Genomic DNA, 16,296 nt, shown 5'->3' on the forward strand with positions numbered 1-16,296 from the left:
TTCTGGACATCCTTCATCAGCCAGGGCTGACATGTAAATAGGGGGCAGGTCAGCAGTCCCAAGTACCTTGTCCACTTCCCCTTGAGTTATAGGTTCAAACTCACCCCAGTAAGCACACAAACATCTTGTTTTAATCATCTCAACAGATTTCCCAGGTGGAGTCCAATTTCCAGGTGGAGTGGATTTGAGTTATTTTAGGCACCAGATGCCTGGAATATTCCTTGCAGTAAATATACAAATGACTCTGTGGCATTTCTCTTCCTAGCAAGGAATAAGCCACTTTAAAAAAGTGCTGCTGGATAGCTATTTGTGGATGTGATAAGAGTAGAAAAATAGCTATCTTTTACTGCTGTTATTGCCAATTTGTAATCCCTAATAGGGGCTTTTACTATTTTTTTGGTTAGATTTATTTCTTTCGATGGCACTCTTCTAGCCTATCATCTCCTGAAGTACATCAGAAATCCAGTGAGGACCTCAAGATCAACACACAAGGAGCAGCCACCTAGGAACAATAAGCTAAGGTCCTCATCATATGCCCGCTCCAGATTGTGACCAAGGTCTCAATCAAATTGCCTCAAGAACTCTTCCAAGCTTTTGTTAATTACCAAAGGCGAGCTATTCCAAGAGAAAGCTGTTTACACATTTAATAATCACTGAATGTTTAAACTAAGGACCCAAGGATTAAGTTAACTTGCAGGCAGCCTTGGTGGAGCAATGGGCTAATGCCTCCTTAAGTAACACCAGCTGCCTGCAATTAGTGCAGGTTCGCATCCCACCAGGCTCAAGGTTGACTCAGCCTTCCATCCTTCCGAGGTAGGTAAAATGAGGACCCAGATTGTTGGGGGCAATTAAGCTGACTTTGTAATAATGCCGCTTGGGGGTGTGTGTGAAAGCCCTAATAAGCAGGCATATACATAGAATGAAGGCTACTGCTAAGCACATTGATTTGTGCTTTAGATTGTAAGCCGCCCTGAGTCTTCGGAGAAGGGCGGGATATAAATGGGATTAAAAAAAACAACTTAATGCCACAGCAAAACAGGTGATCATGTGCAATGCATGTCTGTATCATACTAGTACAACTGTTTTGTTACCAACTCACAACTTACACACCTGGAGTAATAGAAGGTTTTGCAGTGTGTGCCAAGAATGGGGCTTGTGCTCATCAGTGTGTTATTTCCTGTGGCACTATCTGCCCTGTGGCACTATCTGCCCATTCTCTGTGAAGCACCTTCTATTATATGTTTAGCATGCTTGTTCAAGTCTTACCTTATTGCACAGGTTTTCCATGAATAAATGTACAATGACTTTAGGTTTTGTTTCTTCCTCTGCCTCTTTATTGTACAGATATGTTTTGGAATTTTAATTGTGTTTCTGTACATCACTCTGGGATCCTTTTGTATAGTTGTTGTTGATGATACTACTACTACTAATTTATTTTCTTCTATTCAGTTGTGTCTAATTTTCAGAGACTGTTTATACAAGTCCTTACAGTTTTCTTGGCAAGGGTTTTGAGAAGTTGTTTGCCACTGCTTCCTTCCTAGGGCTTAGAGAGAGTGACTGGCCCAAGATTATGCAACTGGCTTTGTGCTCAGTGTGGGACTAGAATTCACACTCTCCTCCTTTCTAGCCTGATGCCTTCACCACTACACCAAATTGGCTCTCTCACTAATAATAATAAAGCCAACCAAATAACCACTAAATTAAACTGAACTATACAAAGATGAATAGGGTCTATACATTTCACATTGTGCTACAAGATTGCAAGTTGACTTTTAAAAGGATTCTAAGTGTGAACAGTTCCTTAAGAGGTACTATAAATAACCTGTAGACCGTTTTTAAAAGGAAATGTGCTACTGAATCTTATCTGGAATACAAATTCTGCTGGAGGTGCTGATTCCTGGTTTAAGGCATGCAAGTTTGTGATTATTTGTAATTAGGCAAATGCATCCTGTATTATTTTTTCCCTTTGAAAAATCCAAAATCCTTCATCTCAGTAGATTACAAATACAAGGGATACAGCCAAGAAGAACTATCCTTCTTTAATATACAATGATCAATTTAGAGAACACGAATCAATAAAAGGATAGGTCTAAACTATATGAATTAACATTCCAAAGTTGCATTTCTAATAGCAAAGTGATTGCAATCAATTCTTATGAAATATTCTTTAAGCAGTAATCTTTTTTAAAGCAATAGCAAACTAATTTCATATGTTATAACGCAAGCCTTCTATTTTCATGTTATAAACCAGGGGTGTCAAACTGGTGGCCCGTGGGCCGGATGTGTCACATGCAGGCCAGGCCCACCCCAGCTTCGCAAAGGGAAAAAAAAACACATTATGATATGACATGATATGTCACATGATGTCCTCGAGTTTGACACCTGTGTTGTAAACCAACCCTACCCTGGACCTTCAAGCTCATTAGTCCATGGAGTGCATAAATAACTAGTATTAAATTCATAAAATTTTCTATAAAAAAAGAATAGGCTACTGACAGGAGCTGTCAGAACAAATTCTAATTTCTGTGAAACCTCAGAACGAAAAACATCCCGAATTATGGATGTTGAGATGTTCTCCGGAACTAGAGAATTTTGGAAGGTGAAGTTTGAAATGAACACTGGCAAAAACTTCTGCGTGAAAAAATATTTTTAAAATGCACGCCCTACAGAAATATTGCCCGGTCTTCACTTTGCAAACACATTTTTTTTTCCAATCATTTGAAGGTTTTGAGTATTTAACAAGCCGAACAGTTCAGAAATTCATTAGTAAATTAGGGAGGGAGTAAAAAATGCAAAAAAAAAAAAGCTGCTTACTTACAGCCAATCAGCATGACGCAAATAGAAAAGATTTTCTCTGAGTTGGTATTTGGAGACACATTTCCAAATCCTACACTGGTCAGGCTGCTGAAGGTAAAATAAAGTGCGGTGACATATTTGTCTTTGATGGATGGTCCTGAGCTGCCATCACTCCGATTGTAATGTTTTCCCAGCTGCTGTCCGAGGGAGTCCAACCAGCCAATTTTGCGAGACAAGTAATGCCTTTCAACATTCCCGATGGCATACCAAATGCAAGCCAGCCAGTGAGCAATGAGTGCAAAGATGCACATCAGTAACATCAAGACAGCCGCACCATACTCCGAGTATCTGTCCAGTTTTCGAGCAACCCTCACTAAACGCAATAGACGGGCTGTCTTCAGAAGGCCAATGAGGGTTGTTGTCTGCAGAAACAGAAGCCACAGTGCATATTAGGCATGGTTTAAAGTGCTTAGATGCAAAGAGGAGAATAAGAAAAACAGTAAGTATGGTCTCATATCAAAGGGTGCCTTTGTAGGTCTTGTGAAGTATGATGCCTACTTAGAAGATTTAAGTCAGGGGTCTTCAAACCTGGCCCTTTTATGACTTGTGGACTCCAACTCCCAGAATTCCTCACGCTGGCTGAGGAATTTTGGGAGTTGAAGTCCACAAGTCATAAAAGGGCCAGGTTTGAAGACCCCTGATTTAAGTTCTTAGGAACTCTTTAAGGCAATCTCCATGCACTTTAGTCTGCAGTTTCACGATTAACTTACCAACAAAAAACCCCTCAGTAAATACATTGAATTTTACTCTGGTACAGAATTACACATGTCTTTCATTTATTAGAATTACTGCTTCTTTCATACAGTACAAAGCCAGCATGCATTAGATTTCTTAAAAGATCTAAGAAATGGTTAGACCCAAGCCTAACGTGGGAGTTGCATCATGCATCTTTAGACCACAATGCAGCACATACTTCATGGACATGTTAGCCAATGGCATCACTGACCTCTGCGGGTCCCTTTCCCTCCTTTTTCTACTTGTTATCAAATACTTGGACCTAGGAAGGGTGCCTTCTCCATAATTTTCTCTGCTCTATGGAACACTCTTTTTCAGAGACCTGCATCATCTACAGAGCATTATCTCCAGCCATAGTGTAGACTTAAAAAAACGCTCAAAGCAGTCCAGAGAATTAACCATAGTAACTGACCCATTATAATCTATTGTTTACAATATAATAACTGCAATAAAATAACTGCCGTTTTCACTGATGAAAATGAGTCAAAATAAATGGTATATAGTAAATAGTATATTTGGTGCAGAGTAAACAGTTGTAAATCTGGAGCACATACTTTAGGCTCGGATTTAAATTGCCTCTCTCCTAAGAACCACTGAATTGGATTTAATTTCTAAATGAAACCCATGTTTTGGGGCTTAGAGGCATTTAAGGTAGAATCCATGTGAATAGGTATATCTGAAGCTCTCTTATCCTGAGCCAGACATTTGACTGAATAACGTCTGTAATGGTTGGAAGGTTTGTCTATTACAAATCTTTCCAGTCATTTCTTGAAATGCCAGGGATTGAATTGGAATTTTCTGCATTACTATTACTATTACTACTACTACTACTACTACAACTACTGCTACTACTATAACAACGACTACTTTAAATGTACATCCTGCCTTTCCCTTGAGTGGTTTATGTGGGGAGACCCCCTCACTTTATTTGCTTGCAGACATATTTCTATATTATTGAGTGACAATCTTTTTCTTATAAGCTTCAAGATCTTTTAGAGAAATGGAATTGAATGGGGAATTATAATTGAATGGAGAGCAAGTTTGGTGAAGTGGTTATAGCATTAGGCCAGAAACTAGGAGATTGTGAGTTCTAGTCCCATCTTAGGCATGAAGCTAGCTCAGTAACTTGGGTCATTGACTGTCAGGTGCAAATTTATGTGTGAAGGGTTAAAGTTGACTACTTTATTGTATTTTACCGGTCATACAAGAAACTCCCCAGACTGCTTGCCTTCTCTTGGGAACAAACAAATAAAGTCCCATGGAACATAAAGGGGATTATCCCTCAGTCTCTTGCAGCTGTGCAATGACTCATTGGGAAGAAAGTTGACCAGCTCATTATTGCTCTCCAAACAAGGAGAAGACTTGAGATCACCCACAATTGCTCCAGACAGTTGATCCTTGCGAGGAGACCACAAAACAACAGTCTCCAGTGGGTTCAGAGTTCTGGGAGACCAGGAAAAAAAGCCATCTTTCTCAAACCATTGGACACAGGATCCACATATTTTCTTTTTAAATCACTCTTGAAAATTGCCTATTAATTGTTTTTTTTGTTGCTGTTGATCCAAGGAACTCTTGGATCAACAAATATGAAAACTGGCTGAATTTCATTCAATCTTTAGTGAAAAGTGTTTTAAATACAGTTTTGATTTAAAAATATATATTTTTAAAATAAGCAGAAAACAGGTGATTAGAACAACTTTGATTTTGGAAAGTTACAAATTGACTAAGAGTCCAGAGGGATTTGAAATAAGATTTTAGAATTTATGTTAAGAAGACTTCCCATGAGAAAATGCTTTTGTTTTGAATTATTCTGAAAAAAAGCATGATAGGTTGAGACATTGAAAGTTGGAAATTTGAGGGAACCAGAAGGAATGAAAGATTACATTAATGGAGAACAACACTTAAATTTGACTTACTAATACAAAATGAAGCAAAGTATTTTAATATTTTAATACTGAAGAATGTATTTGAATAATAGTCCCAGTAGTTAATTTTAAGAGTGTCTCGCTTTACAGATAGACAGTGTTTAAAAGACATTACAGAAGAGGAACGTGTTTTATCTGACAAGATTGGGGCTGAGCTGAAAGTGGATTTAAAAAGAACAGTCTTAATAATTAAACTTATTAAATTACTTTACTTAAATTATTTAAGAATTAAATTCTTAATAATTAAAAGGGATATACAAGTGATAAACCAAGACAGTGACCTGGATAATTTTCCTATATGGGATTTACAAAAGTGGCTTGTTAAAGCTTTGAAGAATTTTATGAGAAGGGAAAAGAAAAAATGAAAAGAAATCAAGTTCTATTACATTACTTGAAGGGACTGGAGATCAAGAATATTAAAAGCAAAAGGAAGGGATATAAATTTGGTTTATTTGATAAATGTTAAAATACATATCTTTGGTAACCCTAAATGGATTTTTTCCTGAAATCAGGACTGAAATGACAAGGCTTTATGAATCTGTTTATAAATAAAAGATGGAATATGGGAAGAAGATAATATTTGTTATATTTTAAGAGAAGGTGATAAGTTACTAAAATTGTTTATTCTTGTGATGAAGGAGGATGTCATTTATTTATATATTTCTTTTGCTTTTCTTTACTATATTCTAATTTTTCTTTCTTTTCTATTTTATCTTTCTATTTTTTCTTTTCTCCACCTTCTATTTTTATTCTTGTTTTCGTCTGCACTAGTTTTTATCTTTACAGTTGTAATTTTTAATAAAATTTACTATTAAAAAGGGGTCTTGCATGTGTGTAGCCTCCCATGACTGTCCCTTCTATTTTCAAGATGGCATATATAATACATAAAATTTAACAGCTGAAAACATGTACAGTGTTAACGGGACAAGCCATTTCATCCCCCCCTAAGTGCAATTATAATGTTTTATTAAAACTTTGGGCATTTTATACATAGATCATAGGAGCAATAATTTGGAAATAAGAAAGAAGTGTTCCCTTCTTTTAAAATAACTTGAACATAACACGTTCTATTTATACCAGTCTTGTAACTTTCTCCCTGCAACAATGCAAGATGCTAGACCACAGCAGCAATTTATTGTATTATTGCCACATCAGGGCAGTGCCACAAATTAAGAAAAAGGAAGTGAAGTCAGCATCTGCTGTTGAAAAATACTGCTATGTTTCATTTAGGTTTTTATCCTCCGGGGCTTCCCAAACCTGAGAAAATTACCCAGAATTGGGTAAAAGTGTTTTTATTTTGGGTAAGGACACATGTACCAATAACAACAGAGACATTTAAATTGACTTAAAGACAGCCTCATGTACTAAAATATATTCAAAAATTTCCCAAGTATTCCTATAAGACAAAAAATGGGTGAAATTACCAATAATAATTGGTATATGACATAAACATCATTCAGTAATTTTGTTTTATAACATAGGTAGTCTTTGAATTAATACCATTTGATTCAGTGACTGTTCAAAATTATGATAGTTCTAAAGTAAGGGACTGACGGCCGGTCCTTCAAGTTTGAGAAGACTTTCTGATAAGTGGTTTTGAGTAGGACTGTCCTAGACCCTATACAGGAATACATTAGGGAGCATCCTTCACAAAGGTATAAATAAGAAGATAATTTTTATAAGGATCAAAAGCTGTAAACACCCAGCATTTGTTCGCTGCAAAGTCATTCCTTCTAAGAAATCCATTACAAGTTTCTGACTGAATGAAATTGCATGATTCTTCCAAAAAGACTTTGTCATGGCACAGATGGACACCGATGGATAGAATTCATAGTGAGAGGGTTCCCTCTATGAGTTATTGAGATGAGAGGGAGAAGATGCCATTATAAATTACAAGTAAAGCTGAGGGAAAGAGAGGTGAGAGAGAGAGGAAAAAATAGGTAGATTAAGACTTGATATATTTATTGATAGGGACATGGTGGCTCAGTGGGTTAGGATGCTGAGCTTGTCGATCAGAAGATCGGCAGTCTGGCGGGTCGAATCCCGAGTGCCACGTAACAGAGTGAGTGCCTGTTACTCGTCCCAGCTTCTGCCAACCTAGCAGTTCGAAAGCACATAAAAATGCAAGTAGAAAAATAGGGACCCCTACGGTGGGAAGGTAACAGCGTTCCGTGAGCCTTTGGTGCCTAGTCATGCCGGCCACATGACCACAGAGACGTCCTCAGACAAGCGCTGGCTCTTCGGCTTTGAAACGGAGATGAGCACTGGCCCCTAGAGTTGGAAACGACTAGCACGCATGTGCGGGGGAAACTTTACCTTTACCTTTATATTTATTTATATATTTTTTCACATTATTCTGTACCTATTTGGAAATGCATATCAGTTTTGTCAGTATTTTCACTTGTATATATTATTAGATCAAGCTATTGGCTCTGGATGTGTCTATATTCGATCCTATCCTGACCCTTTCTTCAATAAGCTTGCTTCTATTTTACCAGCAAGTACTGTGTAATAGAGTTTTAAATGAGGGGTTGCATTTAAGTGTTGTTTTTACCTTTTGTAAAAAAAGTTGGAAGCCATTTTCTTTTTATATTTTTTTTATACTTTCTGTTTCCTGCACTATCCCATACCTTTCTTTTTTTCCTTTCCTTCTATTTATTCCTCTTTCTGACCATTTATATTTGTTAGTTTTTATCTTCATGTTCTATGAAAACTGATTAAAGTTATTTTTTTTAAAAAAACAGAAATAAAATACATCTCCTTTCACTGTCTGCCTGCTTACCTTCTTGCTAATGGGCAACTTTCCCCTTCTTATAGGTCTTAATCTTTACATCAACACTGGGCAGGAAGGTCTTTTGAAAAGGAGCTTCCTCTGAAAACTATTTATGCACCTGCAAGGAGCACGGCTTATACGGCACTTGTAATATATAAATAAAACCGGATTAAAATTCTGCTTATTGAAATTTGGACAGGCTCTGTCACATGTAAGAGGGATCTTCCCTAGAGGTCTAGAACCCAGGTCTACAGCAAAGTTACTCCTGACTGAAGGAAGGAAATCCCCCCGAATTGTGACAGAAATCAGTGATTGCTAATAACCCAAGTACATCTAAAATAATTTGGTCCCACTTTTTGCAGACCCTTTCTTGCTTAATAATGTTATGTCTCTTTAATTACATTGTTCTGTTTCCCCCTTCTTCAGTGAAGTAGGGGGGGGGGAAATCGTATTTCTTCCCTTTCTTTGGAAGGTAAATGTCTTACATAACATTTTCACCCCAATGTAATGAAGTTTATCAAAAGTTTCCTTATAATGCTCATATAAATAACAGCACAAGAAATGGTCTGCAACTCTGGCCTTTTGAATTCATTTTATGCTAACAAGTATGCATACTCTTTGAAAGCTTTATAATGAAATTTCACCTAACCCAAGGGATTCTTTTACACTTGTCATGGAGAAATAAAAATCATCTTTGTGGGTCAGATAACTTAATCTTATTTCTGTAAAGTTTCCCGATTTCTAAATCTAGTTAGTTTAAAAGAGATTACAGATTCAGGATATTTGAATACTTTCCTATGTTCATCCTTGGAAGCCCCATTCAAGTTTTCATCTTACACAATAGGAATAAGAAATACATTATATAGATAAATATCCATCCATCCTGACAAATAACTCAAGATGGTGAACATATCTGACACACTCCTTCTATTTTCTCCACAACAACAACCTCGTGAGGTGAATTTGGCTGAGAGAGAGTGACTGGCTCAAAGTCACCCAGGTGGCTTTCGTGACTAAGGTGGGCATCCTTCTCTGTTGCCTCTTTCACGCAAGGCTTCCTCAAGAAAAGTCAGTGACTTATGTTTTTTGGGGACCAGATGAAGATCTTTTTTTTAATTGCAGGGCCTTTTAATTTAAACAATTTTCTTTTTATCAGAACTGAAATATTGTGCTTGTCACAACATCTTTAAAGTAGAAATGATGTTATGCATCATTTCTACTTTAAAGATGTTGTGATAAGCACAACATGCATAAGATAGATTTTATATTTATATTTTTGAATCGTACCTATACAGTAACCCACTGGCCTAAATAGTAGGTTATAAATATTAAAATTCAGAAGAACCTGGTGCAACTTTCAGAGAACTTAATTGTATTTATGGGTTAGCAGGGATTATTACAATTTTCCTTTATTTCTAATCTCTCGGCTTTGTTTAAAAGATCTCTAAATGTATACATGCAATGACATACCTACTGTGTTCAATACTCGAAGCAGGTATTTTACTAACATCCTCTTCTTCTATTGTTGCTGTGCCAGGTTGCTAAACAGCTGATCAGTGCACTGGTAGCAGGGACCCAACTCCATAACCACTCCCAACTCTCCAGATGGACTCCTTGTCATCCTCGAGTCGTTTGCCTGCACCCCTATTCTGGGCTGCAATTTGCACGTGCAAATCATTGCAATCTGCACGTACAAATTGTTATTTATTTCAGTTTAAGATATGCTGGGGTAATTGCATTTCTGTTTTTAATGTTTTTTATATTAAGTCACAAGGAGTCCCAAGATTTTGTGATTTTTAAATAAACAAATGAAAATAATAATAATAATAGAGTAGGTTAGTCAGTTGGTTAAAGAACTAACTCAAAAGTCAAGGATCCCTCTTAGCTAGACAGAGTCCATGAACATGTTTCTGGTTAATATCTAGTGCCCCAGGAGCTTTTTAAGTGCTTGCCTGGATATTTCTGCCTACTACAGGTAGTCCTGACTTACAACCATTCATTTAGTGACCATTCAAAATTACAATGGGACTGGAAAAAAGTAACTTATGACCGCTTTTCAAATTTAGGACCGCTGCAGCATCCCCCACAGTCACATGATTAAAATTCCGACACTTTTCAACCTCAACTCATATTTATGACGGCCACAGGGTCCTGGGATGGTGTGATTTTTGTGACCTTCTGACAAGCAAAGTCAACGGGGAAGCCAGATTCACTTAACAATCGCGTTACCAACTTAACAACAGCAGTGATTCACTTAACGACGGTGTCAAGAGAAGTACTAAAATGGAGTAAAATTCTCTTAACGTCTTGTTTAGCAATGAAAATTTTGGGCTCAATTGTGGTGGCAAGTCGGGGACTAACTATAGATGGCAATATATGTGCTGGTCAACTCACTAAAGACACGTTATATGTAACACAACTGCTTGTTACTGTGCGGGTCCCTTTTTTGAGCATGCTTTCTCTGAGGGCAGAAAATGCTTCTGCATGTTTGGTATTAGGAAGGATTTAATCAGGAGCCCAGACAAAATCAGGACAAAAATGACTGCTTGGAGGAGACTGATGAGAGTTATTCCAGCTCCTGATATATACACACCTTCTTCTCAGTTCTGATTACTGAAGCTTTCAGGAGTGTTAATTACTAATTGGACAACTTTCATTGTCCAAAATAAAGGTGTTCCTTTGATTTATAATGATGGCTGCTAGATTGAAGGGCAGCATATATTAGGAGATGACAATGCCCTAATCTGATTGTAAAACTTACTTTTGAAGTATTTGCATTTGAACAAATGCATTCTAATTTTTTTTAAAAAACACACACACAAATGTAGAGTCTAGCCATTTTCTTTTTACTCAGAAAGCTTTTTTTTTAAAACTGTTGAGCTTTTTCTTGTGCCCAGTTAGCTTTCCTTTCCTCCCCCCACCACCCCGTCATCTATTTGAATTAGCTGGTTTTTATCGTTTTGCATTGGGGTAAAGCTGTACTTTTTATGATCGATGGAAAGTGTCCTAAGCACCATAGGAAGTTTTGGTTTTTTACTCTAAGGGTAAAAAGGGAGATCCAACCTCAAAAATTCCCCCTTCCAATTACTGCAGAAGTTTCAATGGCGCACATCATTTAAATGCCATTTCTGATAAAAAAAAACATGATCTTACGTGAGCATGTCAGGAATTGAATCCAAAGAAAGCATGGACCTCTAGGATTCACAGCCTTCTCATTCTGCTGACATGTTCCTAGTTCTGGGGGAAAAAATCACTAACTCAGGAATTGCTATATATAACTTCCATCCCTTGCAGTCACTGAGAAAAAAAATGTAAAACGAAGGGGGTAAAGCTCTTTTCACTCTCAAAAAATGGGCAAGAAAATAGCTACAGTAGCCCTTTCCTTTCTACTTGGTAGTGGATATTTAATATTGTTACATTTTTCGATAAATATGTTCTCAAGTCAAGCTTGACTCCTTATGTTTTCTTTCATTCTCAGCGTAACATATAGTCAAGAGTATTCCCTTAGCAGTCTCCGATGCAAGTACTAAATCAATCTAAACCTATTTTAGTCTCTAAGCCCACAAACTCAGCCACGTGCTAAATTATTAGGAAATAAAAGTTCTCACTGAGCTATGTGCAATAAACTTGATATTTATTATTATATTTATTATGATATCTCTTAGCCATCCTGTTCTAGAAGAGGTTCGAAATACTCCAAGATATATGGCTTTATACTTAATCTGAACTAGAAACTATTCCTTGTAGGTAAAAAGTGGGTCAGGCTATATCTACCATGTGGGTCATGCTTGGTTCATAATTTTTGTTCAAAATTATTTCCCATGTCGTCTAATACTAACCATCCATTTTAATGTTCCACTCTGTATTACTTTTTAAAAATTGCATTTGTGCTCCTTGAGGCTGACGATACTGACTTACGACAGAGCAATCTGCATCCTAAAATTATTATGTGGGATCTCTGATTTGACTTCTTATTGTTAAATAAAGACCTAAAAGGAATCTGTCTGCAATTTCGGTGTGAACAAATTGGGATCTTCCAGCAAAATGAACTTCGCAGAATCACAGATGGGCAGCAGTGAAGGACTTGAAAGAAAATTTTAGTGGGAAAGCTGTTTTCAAGATGAAGCATACATTTGGAAAACCATTTTTTTTTTAAAAAACCAGTAGATATTAGGATAGCTGACTTTTTAACCAACGTACGTATTAGGAGCACTTCAGTTTTTTTTTAAAAAAACTATGTTTGGGGATATTGGGTAGTAAGCTGTATATATTAAGGAAAGTTGTGAATGTTAGGAGTGTGATTTTCCAGTCTCTTTTTAAATCATTTTTAAATGGTTATTATAGAATAGAATAATTAGCATATTCCTAAAAAGCTGAGATAGAGCAAATTAAGACTGATTCATACATTCTTACAGAAAGACATTGCACAACCACAGGGAAAACAAGCATTATCATCTAGAAATGTCTATTTAATATCTTTGCCGTAAATCTCATTCTTTTAAGTTGTACGCTAGCATAACATTTCAAAAACTGCAATTTTAAGTGAATCCACAGGACCCTCCCACCACTAGGCCAAGAATTATAATCAGTCATCTACTTTTTTTTCAGTAGGCTGATACACAAACAGACTTATACAGGTGGTGTGGCTGGTAACATTCAGCTTATTATCTTGTGGCCTTTCTAAAAACAGCTTGAAGTCAAGACTTTCTGAGCCTTGGAGAACCTCCTGGTGAAACCTCTGAAAGCAATGCCATTTCATAAAAAGACTGGTTGACAAAGCTGTTAGCAGGGGTCTTTATTATAGGAGGACTTTGTGACAATAGGGATTAAAAAAAGACTCAATAACTAAGGTTGCAATTAGAGTAAGAGATAATACTGCTGACCTATATTCACAATCATTCTCATGATAGGGGAATTATCACTGAAATATTATGCTGATCAAGAACAAAAAAATAAAAATAAAATAAGCAGTAGCCCTGAAAAGGGGTAATTCAGAAAGTCACCAAAGTTCACTCTTATGCAGTAACTAATAGAAGAGCTATGCTAATAAAAAATAGTAGTATAGTAGTAGTAGCAATAATTGTAGTAGTAGTAGTAGTAGTAGCAGCAGCAGCATCACCTGCTGCCGGCGTCAACTCCCCTCTGCCCTGTGCGTTTCCACAGAGAGGGCCTCCTCAGGGTGCCTCCAGTCAGAGAATGCCGGCTGGTGGCCCCCAGGGGGAGGGCCTTCTCTGTGGGCGCCCCGGCTCTGTGGAATCAATTGCCGGTTGAGCTCCGGATGGCACCGGATCTCCGCTCCTTCCGGCGCGGGTTAAAGACCCACTTATTTGAACAAGCTGGCCTGGCCTGATGGGGAGTCAATTTAGGGTTTTAATTATTTGTATATTCTTATTGTTTTATTTTGGGCATTAATTTAATTCTTTTTTAACTTTTGTACTTTTGTATTTTTATTATATGCCCTGTTCACCGCCCTGAGTCCTTCGGGAGAAGGGCGGTATAAAAAATCAATAAAACTAAACTAAACTAAACTAACAATAACTGGACATGCATCTACAAGGAAAGAGGGAAGATTTTTCCAGACTGATTCATTCATTCATTCATTCATTCATTCATTCATTCATTCATTCATTCATTCCTATTTATATCCCACCCTTATCCGAAGACTCAGGGCGGCTTACAATTTAAAGCACAAATCAATGTGCTTAGCAATAGCCTTCATTCTATGTATATGCCTGCTTATTAGGGCTTTCACACACACCCCAAGCGGCATTATTACAAAGTCAGCTTATTGCCCCCAACAATCTGGGTCCTCATTTTACCTACCTCGGAAGGATGGAAGGCTGAGTCAACCTTGAGCCTGGTGGGATGCGAACCTGCACTAATTGCAGGCAGCTGGTGTTACTTAAGGAGGCATTAGCCCACTGCTCCACCAAGGCTCTTAAGCTGAATCTGACCCATATGATGTACCAACTAACTTTAGGGATGTTGCTTATGCAGGAAGTCTGAACACAAGAAAGGATTCTTTTTCCTACCTTTGTCTATACTCTAAAAGTTAATTCAGGAAATGATAAGTGGGGGGCCAGGCTTCATATGATATTGTTTTGAGGTTTCTCCTACCTCTTACTTGCCAAAACCAGAAGAAGACCAAGCATTTCTTGTTTTTGGTGAGTCCTGAAGGTGGAGGTCTCAATCTTCTCTAGCAATGCTCAACAAAGCCAGAAGATGGGTAGGTGCTACGCTGAACAAGCAACCATGCTACGTATTGAAGTAGCTTGGGGGAGTGGGGAGTGTTGCCTGAAATGTCATTGGAGGGACACACATCATCCAAGGTTTGCATATCCTTGAAGAAAAGCAGTGTCCATTCAGAGAGGACAAGGCTGCTTCATCAACTTGCTTCTTCCCTCACACTGAGGAGTTGAGGCCAAGTGCTTTAATACAGACTTCTTTATCATGGTTAGGCACGGATGGAGACTTGAACCTGAATCTCTCCAGTCAACATCCAACATATAGTAGACACTTTTATGCAGACACATAATAGTTGCACAGACTACCACACACATACATACTCCACATTGCTGGTGTGGGAGAAAAAATATATATTTTGTGCATATCCTGGTTTGTGAAGCTCAGACAAAATGGGAAACTACAATTTGTTGTAAGTTAGACTATTCAGCTCTCTTCCTTGTACTTGCAAACAAAATGGGGAAGGTGGTGAACAATCACACTTTGGGATTATTTCTGAACTGAGATGACAGCTGCCTTCCATTTCTTATGGCAGTCGGCAAATGTTTCATAATATCTGCTCTTGGGCATGTACATATGGGATTACACATACATTAAAATCAAGCAAGTTGTGTGCTTTGTTGAGCTTACCTCATCCGAGCCAGATCCAAAGATCAGCAGGTCAAAAGGTATTGCAGCAACCATGTCAATCAGGAACCAGCCTTTGAAGTAGTGAATTGCTATTCTTGCCGGATCACTTACCACTTCTTCATTCTGGTTGACATATGTTGTTCGGAAGTTTATGAGAATGTCAATGATAAACATAATATCCACAATTAAGTCTACCATGTTCAAGGGATTGCAGGAATAGCCACACACTCGCCTCTTCTGTTCTTCGCTGTCATTGAGAAGGAAAGCTGCAGAGTAAGGGGTGAAGATGGCAGTGTAGATCACAAGCAGTAAAATGAGCCAGTCCCAGACTGCTTTGAAAGGACTGTAGTGCAATATCGTAAACTTGTTGATGCGAGGCGTTTGGAGCTTATATTCTGGTAGTACATCAGCTCCCAAAGATAGGACCTTGGAAAGTAAAGGAAAAGGAAAAACAACAACCAAACAATCCAGTGAGTAAAGTAGAAATTGAACAAACAAACCGTGAAACAAATACATCTATTTCTGAATAACATTTCTGAAAAGGCAATGCAAGATAATTGCACTGAATTTAGAACGGGCAATGTGGTTTTAGAATTATTATTATTGTTGTTGTCATTATTATTTATTACTAGAATCTATTTGACAGAGACACATCAATAAAATTCTTGAGGTTGAAAGTAAATGAGAATTACTAGGAAAGGACAAAAAAAATGACCGAACACTCTGTATAACTCTCCTGCTGTCTATAAACCAACAACCACTTGGTCTCTGTACCTCAGAACCATTTCTGAAGTGATAGATGGATGGATAATCCTAGGCCAGAGATGGCTCCCGAAAACAGCCCAAAGCTAGTTGCCCCACAAAAGGATCTTCTCATGTCGCCACCCCTGCTGCTTTCCCAGTGCTAATTCCTAATTCCCTTGGGAAACAAACATGCTCCTCTTGATTACATATTCCATTTGCCATCTTTTTTCTCTTAAGTGTTAAGCAATAGCTTCTTTGTCTCTCCTTGTGTGAGTCTTGTTGCCCACCTGCTGTACAAACGGAGGTGGTTGTACGATAGATGTTTGAGTGCATGATTGTGGATAACTGGATAGCTAGTGTGTGAGATATTGGGAACAGGACTAATCAGGA

General features: G+C 37.7%; 1 protein-coding gene across 1 annotated transcript in view; it reads right to left on the minus strand.

Moving 5' to 3' along the window:
- KCNH7 (potassium voltage-gated channel subfamily H member 7) overlaps positions 1–16,296 on the minus strand; it is a 340,601-nt gene that overhangs the window by 76,958 nt on the left and 247,347 nt on the right. The window contains exons 7-8 of the mRNA XM_083348517.1: positions 15,163–15,588; positions 2,819–3,218 (exon numbers count right to left, since the gene is read on the minus strand). Coding sequence (XP_083204643.1) covers positions 2,819–3,218; positions 15,163–15,588 — 826 coding nt within the window. The remainder of the gene's footprint in view (positions 1–2,818; positions 3,219–15,162; positions 15,589–16,296) is intronic.

The sequence above is a fragment of the Vipera ursinii genome (assembly GCF_947247035.1).
Source record: "Vipera ursinii genome assembly, chromosome: 1".
Classification (NCBI taxonomy): Eukaryota; Metazoa; Chordata; class Lepidosauria; order Squamata; family Viperidae; genus Vipera; species Vipera ursinii.